The sequence below is a fragment of the Parasteatoda tepidariorum genome, chromosome 12, assembly GCF_982258835.1.
Source record: "Parasteatoda tepidariorum strain Cologne lab strain chromosome 12, Ptep-v5.0, whole genome shotgun sequence".
In the NCBI taxonomy this organism is placed as follows: Eukaryota; Metazoa; Arthropoda; class Arachnida; order Araneae; family Theridiidae; genus Parasteatoda; species Parasteatoda tepidariorum.
Window position 1 is genome coordinate 11,696,051 of NC_141766.1, and position 19,911 is coordinate 11,715,961.

The 19,911-nt window shown below is 26.7% G+C and overlaps 1 protein-coding gene across 3 annotated transcripts in view; it reads left to right on the plus strand.

Moving 5' to 3' along the window:
• Positions 1-19,911, plus strand: part of dsd (attractin-like protein dsd) — a 102,355-nt gene that overhangs the window by 58,326 nt on the left and 24,118 nt on the right. For all 3 annotated transcript variants that reach the window (XM_043040918.3, XM_016049407.4, XM_016049408.4), the window contains exons 5-16: positions 746-908; positions 3,356-3,449; positions 4,130-4,382; positions 6,363-6,543; positions 7,918-8,072; positions 8,165-8,252; positions 9,215-9,279; positions 10,610-10,756; positions 10,841-10,959; positions 12,878-13,016; positions 14,886-15,095; positions 16,911-17,111. In XM_043040918.3, coding sequence (XP_042896852.3) covers positions 746-908; positions 3,356-3,449; positions 4,130-4,382; positions 6,363-6,543; positions 7,918-8,072; positions 8,165-8,252; positions 9,215-9,279; positions 10,610-10,756; positions 10,841-10,959; positions 12,878-13,016; positions 14,886-15,095; positions 16,911-17,111 — 1,815 coding nt within the window. The remainder of the gene's footprint in view (positions 1-745; positions 909-3,355; positions 3,450-4,129; positions 4,383-6,362; positions 6,544-7,917; positions 8,073-8,164; positions 8,253-9,214; positions 9,280-10,609; positions 10,757-10,840; positions 10,960-12,877; positions 13,017-14,885; positions 15,096-16,910; positions 17,112-19,911) is intronic.

The following is a 19,911-nucleotide window of genomic DNA, read 5'->3' on the forward strand; positions in this document are numbered from 1 at the left end:
AATTGAAATAATCTTAAGAAGAAGAAAAAACGATGAAGTAATACACTAATGATTATTTCCAAAATGATGGTAAGGTAAACAGCTTTCAAAAAAGAACGAAAAATCCTAATATCTTATGAGGAAAAAAAATTATTATTTCTTTTTTTTTTTCAAATTTCGTTCCGGTTTTTTGGTTTTCCGGTTTTCTGATTTCCGGATAACAGGTTCTGTACTGTATTTCATGATATTTGTGACTATGCAGAATTAAATTTATGATTTAAGAGAAAAATTTCATGTTGGCCATTTTGTTTCTACCCTACCTTTGTACCTTATATATTTTTAAGTTTACATAGCTAGTTTTATTGTAATCATATAAATTTTACAAAAAAATGGTAGTTTAATAGCATAACTCCAATATATGTGTACCTGAATATAGTATATACAAAATGATTGCTATTTTAAAGTTAAAATATTTCATCCATATTTTAAGTTTGGTTAAGAAAATAAAATGTTTCAATTTAACATTTGCATAATTTATTTACAAATCAAATCCTTTTTTTATGTGGTTTAATTTCTAACTTTAAAGTATTTAACATGTACTTTTTACTTATTTCTTTCAGTTTATTTATGTTTTTCATTGTCTTTATAATATAACTTAGTAATAAAACAGTTAAAAAATACACTTGTTTTTATAATAGCTTGCTTAGTTAAAAAATATAGCAACATGGTATATTTTTTGAATAATCATATTGCTTTTATGTTTCAGGTTTTGATTGCAGTTTTAGAATTGATGAAGGGTGGTGGGCGGAGGAGCCAGCTAAACTTAAAATACAAGGGCGTGCTTTACACGAAGCTGTTGTCATTGGTGATGAAATGTGGGTTATTGGAGGAGAAAATTTTCACCACGCAAGTTTTCAAAATATGATTAGGTATTTAACTCTTTTACATCTCTATTTGATTTTTTAATTAAATTCCATGTAAATGTGTATTCAAGTTTTAGAGAATAAAAACATTGCCATTTGTTTTTAAATCATTTACAGAAAGCCTGATGCGTATGAGTGTTGTTAATTTAAAAAATAACATCTAAGCAATTTTGGTGTCTAGTATAAAATCTTAGTTTTATTCTTTATATATATATATATATATATATATATATATATATATATATATATATATATATATATATATATATATATATATATATATATATATATAAATAAAAGAATTGTTGCAAGCTCTTATAAAAAATGAACTAGAAATAATGCATTGCCTTCTATACAATGTTTGTTAATGTCTAATTTTATTACTATTATATATTTTTCGTTTGGTATAATAGCACTTATAATTTTTTTCCATCAGAACTTGGCTTACTTTCTTTAAATTTAGTAAAATGTCATTGTTTGTTTGTTTTCTAAGTAAATATTAGGAGGATAGTTTTAACCTTTTTTGTTGCGGGAAGCGCGAAAGCGCGCTTACTGTTGAGGCCGTCAGTCTCTCTCGCATGTGTTTTTCCAGGGGTGGAGGGTTTTTTGCTGTTAAGCCTAATTCCATGAAATTACCGAAATATCAACGCATTGTTTAATATTGTTCTGTAGAGTATTTAAATGACCTACACTTTATATAAATTTCTATGGATACTTTATTTACTTAAGTTATTTTTTGTTTAAATATATATTTTACGCATTTTATTTTCATTATCTACTTATCATTTCATAACATTTAACGTTACATATCTGAAAACTAACTATATGACTTAAAGTTCTATTTTCGTACGAAAAATTTTAAAACAGGGATCTACAAGATCTAACTAACCACTAAAAACTAAACAGAAAATCGAAAGTAGCAAAAGAAAACCTCCCCTGCTTACTGTAAACAAATCCATGAATCCATGTACGAATTTAAGGAGCAGTCATAAAACATTCCTTTCCCCTAAAAACTCTCATCTTGAGTAGAAGGTCAATTCTACATGTATTTGAAACCATATGGATAAGCAATGCCATCTTATGGAAGAATTTTTAAAAAAAAAACGTTCCGAAGGGCTGGCACAAATGAGTGATGGCCGGGGGTTAACTAGAAAACGCTCTGGCAAGCTAGTGTGTTGGCTGGGAAGTAAGCGTGTTTCTTGCTGGAATGTATATGTGACAGTAAACGCGAAAGGGTTAATAAAATTTCACCTATACTGTGATCTTAGTAGCTATTGTATTTATTATTTTTGAATAATGCTTACTCAAAAGTAAGTCTTGAATAATGTTCACTCAAAAATATATTTTTATGAATTCTTTTTCAGTAAAAATCCACTTTCCATACTAATTTCCTGAATAAAATTGATTTTTTAAATAGATTAGGCTCATGTTTCAGATTAACTGTTTTATGCAGGTTTTATACTTTGAAATGTAATTATGTAATTGCTGTAAATATTATTGCTATTTTTGTTTTTAATGAACACATAAAATTAGCATTATGCCATTTTAAATTATGTTTTGCTTATTATGTTGTCCTCTACATTATTTATACAGAAGCTAATCATTTTAAAAGTTTATAACTTCAGACTAATGAGGTATAGTATTTGTCACTTAATTTCCCCTACCATACTTTCCTGATATATGTAGGAAAATATGTATTTGTTAAAAAATATGTATTTTGTTAAAAAATATGAATTTTTTATACTTTAAAGTGACAATGGTTAATGATTGAATGTATTAATAGACTTTTTAAATTACCTATTTCTGAAACTACATTCTGGGGAAAAATAAAATGCATTTTGAAAGAGGTTTGAAAATTAGAAAATCGTGTTAAATATTTTCCACAAATATTTTAGCAGCTATATTTTGAATAATAGGCATAACATTTTTTTATGTTGGTCATGCAATGATTTATATTTTTCTTTTTCTTTGATTTTTCCTCTATTTCTTTAGTAAATATGAAAGTCAGTCATGTAAACCAGCAAATAAATTTTAAATTTCAAACATTAATGTGCTATTATTTAAATTTTAGACTGTAACTCTGGATTCCTTGTTAAAATTTAAAGTATATTAGTTATGACTTTGAGAATGATCTGAAATTAAAAATAGCTTCTTAATTTCTGCATTTTATTAAATACTCATGTTCCTTTTTTATTATGAGTAAAAGTTTAAAACTATTATACACATTTTTTAAAATCATTATGTTGTTTTTATGAGAAATTCCTAATATGTGAATGAAATATTTAGATTTATTTTTATTTTTTAATATTTGTTTGCATTAGTTTTTAATTTTATTAGTTGTAATAATTGTTAAGCAGAATTTATCTACCTTCATGATTCATTTTATAAATAATATCTTTTAAATTCATTTGGGTTCTTAATTATTCATGTGAGTTTTACTAAACACTTTGCAGGTATAATTTTATAAAGAGGAATTGGAAAGTGATTGCTAGTAATTCCACTGTTGAGCCATTATCCAGATATTGCCATTCTGTTGTTACATATGAGGTAAGATACTTAATACATTTGAATAAGCATGAGTGAAATATTGGTCATATTGTTTTGATGAATTTGTGGCATTTGCTTATTAACTAAGTGTAAATATTATTGCCGATTCTTATCTTTTAATGGAAAAATTTTCTCAGTGGTAATGAAATGAAAAATAAAGTAAGCATAATTTATTTTTGTTTACTTTTTATTTTTGTTTACTTTTTTCTTTTAAAATACAATGCTTTTAAGCATCGTGTGAAAAGGTTTTTCATGTGTGTAATTGAACTTTTTTTATATATTGTGGTGATCAAAATAATTTTAAATCAAATTTATTGAATCAAGAATCAAGTACATCTGCTCTGCATCTTTTCTATACAATGTATTTCTAATGTTTTTTTATTAGAAAAATGAGGCATATTGTTTTTTTTTTCAATAGTTAAGGTTTTGAAACTGAAATACTTGCTTATGATGCTTTTTAATTTAAATTTTAATGCATTTTCTTACAAAATACCTGAACTAATTTAATTATTTGACATAAATGAAAGTTTTTACTTATTGAATATTCCGAATGGTTTACTTTTGTAATTGGTATTTCATAGTATTAAAAATCCATCTTCTTTTTAATATTAAATCTTTGGTGTGTATTTCATAATCATAAATTTTGACATTTAAAATTCTATGTAATATTATCTTTACAGGATAACCTTTACATGTATGGTGGTATGTTGTATAATGGAACAGTTCTTAATGAATTATGGCTTTTTAACACAACTAAACGGACGTGGCATTTGTTATCAAAGATGACTATGGATCAAAATTGCCATTCTGAGCCTTGTAGTCCATTAGCTGCCATGGGACACACTGCAACAGTTGTTGGAAACTATATGATTGTTATATTTGGTCATAATCCTGTATATGGTTATTTAAATACTGTACAGCACTATAACTTTGGTAAGTAGATTCTGCTTCGTGATAATTCTTATGTTTTAGTTTTCTAATTATATATTTTTGTAAAATGCTACAATTGATGTATTTTTAAATAGTGAGAGTTGTTTCATTATATTATTTATAACTCATATTTTAACTGCAACTTATATTTTAAGGTAAGAATTTAGTCATCATTTTTCGTGACATTTATAAAGCTACCTCATCCCGTCTGATGTGTTTATCACTTACAAAATCAATTTATTCTGAATCTGGTTTGTAATAATGAAGAGAATTCCTTTTCAAAGAATGTTCAAATGGAAACGTTGAAATGGAATTGTTGAATGTTTTATTCTATATATTATTCACTTTTTATATGTACATCATTTGAATCAAAATGTGATGATTTGATTAAAATTTTTATTTACATTGTTTATAAAGAATTAATTTAATTTATTTACTAAATATAAATGACTTTCAGTGATAAGTTTTAAGCATTTGGATTTGTAGTTCCCCCCACAATGTACAAAATGATTAGTTTATTTTTCTGGTACAAAGCTTGATTTAAATTCAGATAAAACCTAAACTGATAACTTAGATGTAATAAATAAAAATAAGAAACATCTGTGTTTTAAATTGTTTATATTTTTAGTCACATATTTTATTGCTCCAAAGTGCAAACTGAGTAAACTTCAAAATGTTCTAGAGCATTTTCGAAAGTAGTGTATTTTTGTATCAAGAACTACAGTACCAAGTCCCATATCCAGATGTCTATTTATTGGAAGGGTCTTTTTTCCAGACACTTTTTAATAATCAAAATAAAACAAATTCTCTGCACCTTTCAAAAAATTATTTAAAAAAAAAAAAGAAGAGAGAAAAACTTGCAAAAAAGTATGCAGGGAGGAAATTCCTTCGCTTTTCTGCTAATTTCCGCTTCTTTATGAATTTTACCCGACTTCCAAGTTTTTATTTATTTCAGTTCAATTTACACTGTAATATGAAAGAAATTGGATATCACAGAAATGAAATCTGGCATTTCACTATATCTCAAAAAAATAGTGTATTTTTTCTCACTTCTTGCTTAGAAGAACTATTACCGGCAGGAATCACACACTCAATTTGAGAGTGCGCCAAATTTTCACATTTTGAAAACATTGACAAATTTTGAAAAATTTGAGATGAAATTGCCACAACTAAAGTGGGTCATAAAGGGATTATTCTAAAGCGCAATTCAGAATTCGCGGATTGTAATAGAAATACATTATAAATGAAATCAAAATTTTAAAAACTATGGAAATCCCAAGCTGTTGAAAATTTGATCTACAAAACCATGTGAACCATAAAATTGTCATGAATCCAGATCGTCAAAAAGTAACTTCTAAAATGCGTGCTTCAAAATTTCTCGTATATAATGTAGCGTTAAAATCTAACATTATCTAAAGCAATCACTGACAAAAATGCGACTGTAAATCCATGTGGGATTGTGGGTGAATTCTCAATAATTGAGTGCGAAATACGCAGTTGGAAGTTTGCTGAACCAAATAATATCAGATAAAAATATTGAGATTTTAATAAATAAGTCAAAATCCATTTTAATAACTACCAAAAAAAAAAAAAAACAATGAACAAAACCATGAGGATTCATTTACTGTGAAATCGTTGCTAATTGGTTGGATCAAAAAATGATTACTAACTGAAGTGCGTAATTTGGAATCTGTGGTATGATATAATGGCATATTAAAATATCAAGATTTTAAAAAACATGTGGAAATCTGTAACAAAAGCTGCAGAAATAACGCAACCTTGCAAACCCCATGGATTTATATGTTGATTTTAATAATCGTCTATCTGTTATTATTTTTTTTTACTAATGATGCTTAGATGTTTGTTTACCTTAAAGACCTATTAACTGGAAAAATCTATTTTCCAGATTCTGGCTATGGGACTTAAAACTGTAATATATTTTTTAAATAGATATTTGAGTATAATTTTCTTTCAACATTTTAGGATCCAACCACTGGGAACTAATTGTTACTAAAGGAGCCATCGTAAAAGGTGGTTATGGTCATACTAGTGTGTATGATAGTGGAACTCAAAGAATATATGTGTATGGCGGTTATCATTCTTATGGAGCAGAAGCAGCTTTAGTAGATTTCTTATATGCTTATAATTCTTGGGAATATACTTGGTAATTCTTTTTTGTTTGTTTTTTCTATGTAATCTGTTTTATTTCAATTTAAAATATTTATTTACATTAAAATGAAACAATGTAAATTTTTCATTTTTGAATATTTATTTTAAGTATTGTCAGTCTATATTAATGATTCCTGTTATTATATATTCTTCAATTTACTGTAGAATTTCTGCAGTTTTAGAAAAATATTTTTTCCTTGTGGTAGCAAAGGTAATGTAGTAATATTTTATTTGATTAGAATCAAAATAACTTTGTCTACCACTACATATATGTAATTTTAACAGATCTATGCGAGGTCAAATGATCGCTTGGTTATGTTCTTAAGTTCCTTTAAAAGTTTAATAGAAATTCTATTTTTTTAAAAAAATTTCGCTTTCTTTTATTACCACTGGAAGAAATATTTCTCCGAAATCTCAGGTGTTAGAAGCTATGTTATTATAAACGTAAAAATTATCAATTTGCGTTTTTTGTTACCTAAAGATGGAATGCATTTTTCTTTATATATTATCATATAAAACTATGTACGAGACATATTTATTTTGCATATTCACGCAAGAAATATTTCTCCAAAATCTCAGGTGTTAGAAGCTATGTTATTATAAACGTAAAATTTATCAATTTGCGTTTTTTGTTACCTAAAGATGGAATACATTTTTCTTTATATATTATCATATAAAACTATGTACGAGACGTATTTATTTTGCATAAAAATTTAACTTTAAATTGATTTATTATATGTAATTCATGTTGTTGAGGTCTCATGATCTGGCTACCCACTCATTTCTTTTAATATCTTTGACTTCATGATGTTCCTCAACCAGTCCAGCCTTACATTCAATCTTGACCTTACATTCCTCCAGCCTTACATTCAATCAGACAACACATCTGAACAAGTTCTAAGATCTTAGGTTTAAGCTTTTGAGAAGTTAGTGCGTTTCGGACACTCTAGTTCACAGGAAAGTCTGCCTGAATTGGTGCAAGCAATATCAGCCTTGACGCAAGAGCAACGGGCTGATGTTATCTTTACTGACGAGTCTATATTTAGCATGAGCAATAATTGCCAATGTGTTGACATATGGAGAAAACCTGGAAATCATTACCACCCCTCCAATATATGGACCACTATTGAGGTCGAGAGTGTTATTTTTCTTAATAAAAAAACTTCTTCGCAATGGTGTTTTAATTTTCACTGAATTCTTTTTCTGATTATGATTAGATATTTACATGCATAGACAGGCAAGTAAGAGTGAAATATCTATGACTGATCAGAATTTTTACATGACACGGGTATGTCCAGCAACATAAGTTAAAAATTGATATGATTATTGATCCACATTACAGTTTGTAATTATTTTGTTAATTTTTCAGGGTTTTACTAACTCCTAGCCAGTCTCATCGCTATCTTCATAGTAGTGTTATTTTAAATGGAATGATGCTTGTTTTTGGAGGAAACACCCATAATGGCACTTCTTATAGTAATGGTGGGCAATGTTTTTCAGCAGATTTTCAAGCTTATGATATAGGTAAAATTAGTTTAAATATTTATATTATCTTAATGTAAACTCAGTCAGTTTTTTCAGTTTATCATTATAAAATCTTTTTCAACTTTTTTTAGCGTGTGATACCTGGCATACTATGAATTTTCCATCCATTCACAATCAAAATATAGCAAGATTTGGCCATTCAGCAGTTGTATATAATGGGTAAATGCTTTTTTAAAGTTTTTGATTTGTAACTTTTTTGAATTAATTATTTATTTGTATGGAAGTTCAGATTAGTATATTTATAAAAATTGAAACACTTATTGCTATATTGTACTTAATTAATGATATGCTATATATAAAGTAAAGATTTTTTAGAAATATTACTAAAATGTGCTTTTAGTTTTTTTTTTGAGGAGATATTTAAATTTGAAAAATGCATCATTATATGATCTGTGCATTTTTATTTTAAAAATATAGTGCAGTTTCTCTCTCTTAATCTTTTTGGTGATAGCAGTTAAGCAGCTTGTGGTTTTAGATTTTTTTGCTCTCTATTGATCAAGTTTATTATGTTACTAATCATTTTGTATTCATCAAAATGAAATTGAAGTATTGTGATCATTTTGTTTCAATGGGCTTTTATTAATGTATTTATATAGTAGTTCTAAATAATGTTAGTTTTATACTCAAAGCTAACGTCACTTTATGCATGTTCAGCAAATAGTTTCAAGTGGCTAAATTATCTTTAAATGATAAGTATGTTATAACTTTTTAACTCGACTGTTTCGTTAGTCACTTGTGTAAGAACTGATTTTGCTCCTTTTGAAAATACTGTTAAGCATGAATTTAACCAATTTATAATTTTTTTTATTTAAAATGTTTTTATTTGTTATTTAAAATATAATTATACAGAAGCAAATAAGCTCACAAAAATGTAGTTGTTTAGGAAGCATTCTGCCGTAAAAAAGGCATTATCTGCTAACAAAGTTCAATTTTTTAAATGTAGACTAATGTGTATTTACATTAAAATAGATGCAAAAACATTGGAATTTTCTAGCCCTTACAAAATGCAATTTTTTTTTTGTAGGATTTTGTTTGAATTGTGAAACTAAAATATTATACCTTTTTTTTTGTTCATCATGCATATACTTTTAAATATACCTATATTCTTTAATAATTTTTAGTTCTATGTATGTATTTGGAGGGTTTAATGGACAAATGCTGAATGATATACAGAAGTTAACTCCTGGTAAGTTTAATTGTTTTTTAAATATTTCATTAAGTTTTTGTTGCACTAAAAATAGCGATGTTTTAATATTTACTTCTAAAAATTGTTAAAACTGGATTCTTTTTTTTCCATTTGTTATATTCATCTTAGTTGTTGTAGTTAATAAAATGTGTTAAATTAAAAACTGAAATCATAAAACCTTTTTTTGTACTCCATCATGAACCTTCAGAATTACATTTTTGTATTCTAATTAGCAAACCTTTTGTTAATTTAAACAAAATTTTTGCATTTTTGCCTGCAAATTAGTGTGTATAAATGCAATAAAATTTTTTCAAAAATTTACCTATCCTTTCTTTTAACTCAGTTTAAAGTTCACTCTACTTAATTAAATAATATCTTTTAAAATATGTTCTTCTTATCTGAATCAGATTAGAGCCACGAGTTCACTTTCATCGCCCCTCACGCAATGTAGGGTAACTGGGTAGGAGGTGCGGATTGGCTTTGCATATATTGTGCATGGTACAAACCTCACACTTTTTAAAACTACATGAAAATTTAAGGGTCTTGAAGTGGCCAGAAGTTAAATGTGCCAAAGCAGTTAGGAATTTTCTGTTTTCCTAAAATTTTATAGCAGTACCAAGACTTTCACAATGATACCATCAATGCACTACTGGTTGCCTTTAAGAAATATTAATAGTGGCTTTTCTTTTTGAATATAATTCGAGATAAGTCAAAAGATCCTCATTTATCGAATGCATAGCAGTGCATCCTTAGCTAGTTTATTTGCAATATCATTCTATCTTAGGTTCACATGAGATGGTATCTACTGCAGATGAAGTTTTGCATAGGTTTTTGAGTTTATTTTTGACATCAATCCCCCTCCAGTCTCTTAACATTTCTCCAATTATCAAGATATTGAACCGCACTTCAGCTGTCTGAAAATCCATATTTCTCCGGTTGATCCTTGCTCCAAAGCATAAACGAATCCAACCTATTATATCTATTGCGATCACTTCTGATTGGAAGACAAAGAAAGTCAGTATTTCTATGTTTAAGAGTAGCTTATTCTTCTCCAGATCCTACATAAACTCTACTACCAGTGTCTCCACATTCATTCTTACTGCCACCTGCGTAAATCTATATACCTTCAATAGTATAATGTTAATCACTTCGAGGGCAGCCTCTCTTCTCAGATGCCTAGAGGACATGTTAGTGCAAGTCATTGACTTTGTATGAAAAGACACTGCATGAAATTTTTTAAATATGTTTTCATACAAACTAAAATTTTTTAAATTATTGAAATTTATAACTTAGGAATGTTTTATTGATTAAGTATTTATTGCCTTCATAGGCTCTTGTGAGAAAAATGCTAACAACGGAGCTTGTGAAAAAGCTGCTCCAGGAATAAAGTGTGTTTGGAATTTTGAAAAGAAAATTTGCCAACCTTTTTCAGTAACATCAAAAGTTGCTTCCTATCATACATGTTCCAGGAGAGGAGGTTTGTATAATCATATATTTTTTACTTATATTTGCTGCAAATATTTCAATGCATTATTAACTGATAATTTGATTTTTGTTATAGCTAATGTGACCTCATTATGTGGGCGTCTAACATCTTGCCCTAGCTGTTTAGAAAACACCTATGGCTGTGTTTGGTGTGGTTCATCTTGCTCACATGGCCGATGTGGTAAAAATATAAAGGTAAAACGTTTTTTTTTTTGGAAAAATAATGCACTGATATTTTCTTGAAAACTTAAATACTGTTATTTTTATAAAAAAAATTATGAGATTGATTAGGTTGTAAAGATTAGTGCTTTTATTATTGATTATTAAAAAAACATTACCTGAACATCAAATTAATACAAAAATGTTCATTTGAAAAATACAGGAATTCAATTACTTAGAAGTAATGCCTTTGAGTGACAATGTTGACTATTATTTTGCCAATTTTTCTATTTCTTTCCCTATGTTTAATTTTGTAATTTAACTTTTTTTAAAAAATTATTTATGTTATTCTATTATATGTATCTCTGTCTTTTTTAATATTTAAGTCAAAATGTTTGAAGTGATCCATTAAACAATGGAGATGATAAAGATGAAATGTGTTATATAATTTTGTAAAATAAATATCTGAAACAGCTTTTCAAAATGTAAAATTTTATTGAAAGTTAGCAAAAGTTGACCGATTTTTTTTTAAGTTTTAAAAATTTTTTTAAGTCCTTGTTGTGAACCCTGTAAAGCTGAGAGAAATATTTATAAATTTGGAAAGAAAACTAATATTTTTTTATTAACAACTTTTTATAAACTGATTTAAAATATTTTATATTCTTTGAGAATCATAAATTTTTTTTGATGTGGAATTGCTTTTTTTTGAAGAAATGTATATTTTTTAAAATTCACCTATATATTTTTACATGCTCAAATTAATTAACCTCTATTGGGAATGAACAAGGCAGCCTTTGCATCTTTTTTTTAAATACAGTTTATTAAAAACAAATCTTTGAAAAAAATATTGATTGTTTAAATGTCTTTGTCTCTTCAATCATACTTGGCACATCTTGCAGTCTCTCTTAGAGATTCATTGCTGTTGTTTATTGTTAAGATAGGGAGAAGTCAGTAATTTATATTAAGAAGTGTTTTTCTTATTTATTGCCTCATTCATAGATGAAAAGTTATGACTTTTTTTTATTGTAAATGAAGGTTATTAAAATTTTATTTTGCATTATAAGCCTGAAATTATTGTTTATTTAATAGTTTTTTTAAAAAATTAGATCTATTAGAAAACAAACATCCAATTGATCCATTAAGAATTTTTATGCAGAGTTTTTTCCCAAATGGCACTTTTAATTTTTTGTTGTTGAAAATCTTAGAGTAAACAACAATTTGAAAATTTCAATTACCTGTGATATAGGCAAATAAAGTTTAAATTGTTTTAAAAAAAATCTTTAAAGATGTCCAATTATTAATAATTTTTAATAAAATCAAAATATTAAAAAAATGTTTTAAATATTTCTAATATTAAAAAACCAATTTCAATAAATTATTTTTATTCTACTAAGTTATTCAGAGTATTATTTAATTTTTATTAATGTTAATTAATTTCAATAAATTATTTTCATTCCAAGTTATTACATTTCACATATATTTCATCACTGATTAATTATTATGTCATTATTTTTCCATCTTGTGCTATTTAGCTATCTGTTAATTATCTTTTTATTGAATTTTTGAAAATCAATGCTCAAATTTAAATTTATGTGTCTATTTCATATGTCTGAGACATACTTGCATTGCATTTGTTACTGATGTCTATTTAGCCTTGTCCCTCTTTAAATACATTGACTCTTAGGCTTTGTAACTAAAAACTAAAGATATCTGATATGCATTTTAAGGTTATTGTCATTCACAGTGATAGCTTAGATGTTCTGGAAGTTTTTCTCATAGAAAATTTCATTGCAATCTGCATTCTTCTGTTAGCAAAATCATGTTATTAGATAGAAAAAAGGTGCATTAGAAAGATACATTCTCCCAAATGCTATCCAATGATTTAAGATCTTTCTAAATTAATTTATTTAAATATTTTATTCTGCATATTATTTACCACTAATATGAATTCCAGGAAACTAACGTTCCAGAGAAATGTGAAGTTGCAGAAAGTAGCAATTGTGACAAACTCCATAACTGCCATGCTTGCCATACTGAATATCATTGCGGATGGCAAACAGATGAAAAATGCTATACTTTTGTTCGAGAATCAAGTAAAGTTCTTCATAGTTGTAAAATTATTGTATGATTTTGAAAGTGCTTGTGGTATCTGTGATATGCTTTTCAAATTTGATTAATATTGATTAAGAAGTAATTCATTTCTATTTAAGAGTTTTTGAAATGTTTTTTTTTTGTAAAGAAAGCTGGTTGTGCTTATTGTGAATGTTCAGAACTGTTAAAAAGAGGAAGTAAATAAATGAATATTTTTTTGAAATATTTGTTCATTATAATAAATCATGGTAATATTCATATATTATAAAATAATATAGTATATGATTATTCATGTATAATAATATGAATAATTATTATTTTTGAAAACAATTTTTCTTATGTGACAAAAAATTAAGTATAGTGCAAACAAATCAAAATAGTTAGTAAGAGGAGGTATTCTTCAACGTTCTTGTGTTACTTGCTTTATGTGTTAAGTTTTCAAGATTCAACTAACTATACAGAGATTTTGGAGATGTTATAATTTTAAATGCTCAGTAATTGTTTATAAACCCTGTAACGTTAAAAAAAATTATGGTTATTATTTTATTTTTTGTCTGTACAAAATTGAAAATTTGTACAAAAATAAATTAGAATGAAGCTTTATCATTTGTTTTATGAATAGTTAATGTACAAATACCTTATTTAAAATTATTCAGAAAAGTTTTTTTGCAATAAATTTAAACGTGCCTGATTTTTTAAATTGTACTATTTTTAAATATGAAATTATGGTGTTCGTGTTGAATGAAAAATTATAAAAAGTGCAATTATAATGAAACAATGTGAGCTTACTAGCCCACCCTAATAGTGTCTGCACACACTTATGGCTATGAGTTATGATAGAATAAATTTCAAATTATTTTGAACCTTTCCTTTTTTTTAAAGCTTGATGCTTTTTTTTTTAAATGAGAGAATTATTTTTTTTACTTACCCTTAACTACTAAGTGTCCTTTACTGAATAGAGAATTGAATAATATGTTTGTTTTTCAATTGATATTTCGTAAATTTTTTTTTATTTTCATAACAGAGCTTCTTATTTCATAAATTCTTAAGTTTTTAAATGTATTTATATTTGTTGTTGTAAGTTTAATCTTTATTTTACTTTTATTAAATAAGAATAAAAAATATTCCTTGAAATTTTCTCACTTTTATTTTATTAAGTTTATTTATGGAAAATTTCTAATCATTATTAGAAATCTTACATTTAAGTCTTAATTACATTTTATGTCTTTAACTTATACAAAACTTAAACTTTTACCTCAAATTTTATTGTTATGTTTCTATAGGAATTTTCTTCATGAATTTCTGTACTAAAAGATTATAGTTTTTAAATTCAAGGAAATAGAACACAATGAAAAAGTCATAGAAAATTTTTGATTATGTGAAACTCAATAATTCTTTTATAATATTTTATAATATATTATTCTTTTATAGTAATATTTAAGTGTATTAAAATTGAAACATCATTATTTTAAAAGTCAATATGGTATTTGTTTTAAAATTGAAATTAGTAAGGAAGGAGAAAGTTTTCAAAATAGTTCTTAAAATTTATTTATTTTAATGAATTACATTATATTAAGTGTGTTTAAAAATAGTATTATTAGTTTCAACAAAGCAAATATTTTGGTTTTTGTCATAAATTAGCTACTAGTTTGATTTCCTCTGACCCTTAAGTTCAATTTAAAATCAATTAATTTTAAAATTTCTTAGTAATATGAAGTAATATGAAAATGTTTAAATCTTGACTGAATGTATTTAAATTATAATACCATATTAACTATATTCTTCAGTAAAACAATTATATCCTCATTATTTCTCTTTAGTTCATAGTAATTGTATTATTTTCCATTAAAAAAAGTATTCTTTACATTTAGGCAATGGTACTGAAAAAGCAATTCTTAATGATGATTATCGAGTGAAATGTGAAATTCCTTGCAGTAGTAGAACCACTTGTGAAAATTGCACTCAAGGTCCTTGCATGTGGTGTAGCAGCCAGCAAATATGCATTGAATCAAATGCATATGCAGCAGTATTTCCTGTTGCTCAGTGTATGGAATGGACAACTCAAATGACAAAATGTCGAGGTATAGTAAAATTTTTGCATTATATTTTCCCTGTTTTATCACTTGGTACAAAATTTCATCTTGTATTTTATATGTAAATGCCTGGTTGACTTAGACATGTATCCAAATATTTACCTGATTTACTGAACCAGGTACTTCAAAATTAGTTAATTGTCTTAGCCAGGTACCTAAACATTTAACTGATTGACATTTTTTGTTGAAATATTACAGTTACTCGAGGCCTCATATTACAAAATTATGCTTAAAAATAATATGTAATTTAAGTGATAAAAGTTTTTTTGCTATTGTATACCTTCTAAGTTACACTCATAAGTTAAATTAATGTAATCAAACCTTTGATTATCTTTATAATCAGCTACTAGGCAGACTTTTTTGAATAATAAATTTATTAATTATTGTAAAAAATGAATTCTGTTAAATAATGAATTTAATTTTTGTATTTTTTTGGATTAAATTGTTAATTGTACATGCTTGTACGTTTTCACTTTGTAATTTAATGCTTACTTTTCTTGAAAAGTTTCTGAAATTGTACAACGATTCAAATACCTCAGATTGCAATTATTATTTGTATATAAAACAGGATTATGGAAATAAATATATTTTTTTTAGGATCAAAGTTAAGAATCACTTAATTATCAAGTTATATTTAATTATCAAGCTTAATTATCAATATATATACATATATTATTTTTAGGTTCAAATTCATATAATATTCTACTTTTCTGACATGTTTTTTTCTTGAGATTATTAAATTTTCTTGAAGGAAAAAAATTCTCACCTGATAGCTATTACTTTTCCACTGTTTTACTTTTTTTTTACTATAGTTTTGTGCTCAGTTAATTAAAAAAAATACCTATGGTTAATTTGATAATAAAAGTTAAAAAAAAAAAAAATTTGTTCTTGGAATTTTAAGATTGTTAAAAATTAAAATGTATTATTTGGTTATCTAAATAATAACTTTTTATGTGAAAATTTACTATAAAATACTTTGTCTTTAAAAATTGAAACAGATTCATTAAACGTTTATTTTGAAAGTATACAGTAAAACCTTGATCCATCCTTTCTTAAGGGACCATTAACTGTGAATGATAGATGCGAGAAAACGACTAATGCGGGTTAACATAAAATATCAAATAACAATTTGAAATCGTAAGAAAAGTAATAATGAAAAGATGGACTTTAAAATTAATAAATTTCCAATAAGTATGAAGAATTTTAATCAAAAAAATTCTGTACTTAATGCAAAAATAGTTAGAATGCAAAAGAAAAATGAATAAACACATTTTTTAAAAATAATATTTGGAAATTTTGGTTTGAACACACTCTTTTCTTCTCAATGTAAATAATAAATTTTTGACAATTGTTACATATTACTATCAATTGCCAGTATGCGGTAAGTGCTCCTCTTTGTTTCAAAAGCTTGAGATCTTTTGCAAATGTTGGTACTGGTTGTGGCTCCTTTTTGCTATCTTCATCAAATCAGTTTTACTTGCAATGTTACAAGTTTCAAAATTTTCATGAACAGACACATAAACATTAAACTTACTCTAAGTTTTTTCCCGAAACTGCAACGAATCTGTTTCCATCTTCATCAATAGCATTAGTAGTTACTGTTTTTCCTCTCAAAATAAACTAAAAACAATTTAAACAGGTATTATTTACATTATAAGAATATCATTTGTGACAGAACTGTTAAAACAAGACAATACATACGAAAAGCAAGATATAGGATTAATTGATTGAGGTTCAACTGCATTTTATTTTCATTTTTTTTAAAGAAATCTATTTTGTGTTGATTGAAATAATTTTTTCAAGGTTTAAACTGCAGAGATATTCAAACTTGTGACCAATGTCAGAAGAATCCTAGGTGTGGATGGTGTGATGATGGAAGTGGGACTGGATTAGGAGTATGTCTTGAAGGTTCAGCAGCTGGGCCAGTTGTTATGGGCCAATCTACATATTTATTGAACAATACTGTTTGCTCTGCAGGGCAATGGTTTTTTACTACTTGTCCAGGTAAAATTTTTTGAATAAATGTGTGATGAATTCAGCTTATGAAATTTAAATTTGTTTGCCTTAATTTTATTTAAATCTCATCAACATCACATCATATTTGGCATGACAGCCCTGGATGGGCCAAAGCCTCCTGTTCAAAATTCTGCCAGGGCAGTTTATTTTTTTGAGCTGGGCTGCATCTTTTATCCCAGTCACCCTAAAATTTGATTCCACAGAATTTACCCATATTTTACCTCTTGTACCAATCATATTTAATAAAACTTATCAATAAAGTTAGTACTAGGACTGGGCTATAAATCGATGTATCGAGACATAACGATTTAACGCATATATCGGCAAGACGATACAGCGACTTTCATTCAAGGCGATGCATCAGAAATCTGATTTAAGCCGTCGAGTAAAGACAACGAGCGCGAAACGATATAGCGATATAAGACACGCAAGGATATAAGAAAACGATATAGCGATATAAGAGACTCTTCTCTTACGTTCCGATGTCGACTCGCGCTGTGAAAGGCGATGTTCGTTTCGTTATGTTGAAATGGCCTTGATTGGTGAGCAGTAGAATCAGAATCAAGAGTTTTGAGAACACATATCGTTATATCGCATGTTCCTTTTCGCACCTCTTAGCTTTTTTTTTTCTTTGTCGCGACTTTTCTTGTAGATTATTTTCAGTGGGACTAACTTCATGATCGCCGATGTTACCTTGTTCTGAAGGCAATCTATTATTGAAAAGAATATATAAAGAAGAGTTTCTTCATTAATTAGATAAGTTTTTTTTAAAAAAAACTTCTTTTTATTTTTTGAATGTAAAAATTATCGGCAATCTAATTTAGGAGCCCATAAAGAATTAAATTTGTTAGGTTATTTTTTTACTTTCTTTTAATTTATAAAAACTTTTTGGATGAAACTTCTAATAATTTAATGAGTTTTTATTACTGATTTTGAATTTATAAATCTTGTTGTTTTTACTTTTAGAAATAAAGTTAAAACAAAATTTATTTTTGTCAATTGGATTTGGACATAAGTCAATCAGCTTTGCTTATACAAAAAAAATTGAAAGGTTTGCGTATTTTATAAATTTTTTTAAATCATTTAGCACTTTGTTTTATTAGAGAGTTTTATAATTTTCTAAAAAATATTCTTTTCATATTATTTGTTAATTAGTTAAATATATTATCGAATATCACAATTTTTTTATTTTTAAGAAATTAAATCTTACTTTGTTTTTCGTTCATAATTCGGTCATTATTTAATTTAATTTAATTATTTATCTGAAATGATAAGGTCCCGCAGTGGACTGATCGTTAAGACACGGTTCCCTGCAGATCACCGAAGTCAAGCATCACTGGCTGCGGTCAGTGTGCGGGTGAGTGACCACTTGGATCAGTCTGAGTAGGGACCGAGGGTGTGCGGTATTGGTCTTCGTTAAACTGTTCTACCGCAAAGTTCTCGATTTCGCGTGCAGGTCGTCAGGCTACCGAAGCGGGGGTGCCATCCTCTCTGCAGAGGATCAAAATTGTGATGGCATGTCTTCGGATCATCCTCAGGGATGCTTCCCAGACTGTCGCCAATAGCCCATTGTGCAGTTCTAGTGTGACGTAAATGAACTATAATCGAACTATAATAACTGAAATGATAATAATAAAAATAGTGTTTTAAAAGCGTTTTTTTTTTCTAAAATTTATTTAGCAATTTGTTTTAAACATACAAATAATTTTTAACGTTTCATTTAGAAATTGAACACTACGATCGAACTTAATAATTATGTAATTATTTATGCATAATAGTACAAGGAAATATTAATTTGTAAATAACGCTTTGAAAAAAGTTATTAACGCTTTGTTTCACGCGTATTATTAATTTCTAAACAAACATTTCAATAAACATTTTAAGTAAGATTTGTACATTGTAGTCAATTTATTTAATATCTTTCTTAAGTAAAACATATATATCTTCAAATTTATAAATTGATTTAAATCAATCTGAGTATGAAATTTTGATAGAAATCTGACTTTCTGTGCCTTACAAGTAAATGAAATTCAAAAATACTATATCGCGATACATCGCTATATCGCGATGCAAAACTGACGATGCATCACGATAGATAATTTCTAATATCGCCCGGTCCTAGTTAGTACATAATTAAAAAAGATTAAATTATCACTTTCATGATAGATTATTTAATAATTGTTATAAGAAAAGAGTTATATATATCATCAATATATTAATTTTATTAAATTTTTTAAAATATAAATTTTTTTATAATATAAATATTTTTATAATATAAATATTTTTATTAAATTAAGACTGTGGCAAATTTTACTTATTGAATTTTCTTATTTTCCTTTAGATTTGTTTATCTGTTAAATAATCTTTGTTCCACCAATTTTGAAATGACTAAATAAACAAATCAACAATCTCATTACATATTTACCCTATCAGCAGAGTTAAAACATTAGTTTCCTGCACTATCTTCATAAACCTGAATTTGATTATGACCTCAAGGCAGTTAGACAGAAATTATTAATGTAAAAAATCAACTTAATATAGATGCATACTTAGTGAAATTTTCAAATATAAGGTGTTTAAAAACTATGCATAAACTTAGTTATTTAAATTCTGTGAGACATTTTGTCTCTTGGTTCGTTTTTATGTCCTCTTAATGATGACCAAGGACTATTTCAATTATAGCTTATTTATTATTAAATTTTTGATTATAGAATTATTTACAGAAAAGTTACAAATAGAGACATGAGCTGTTGAGTATAATGTTTTTGGAGCGCAACTGCTCCCTTTC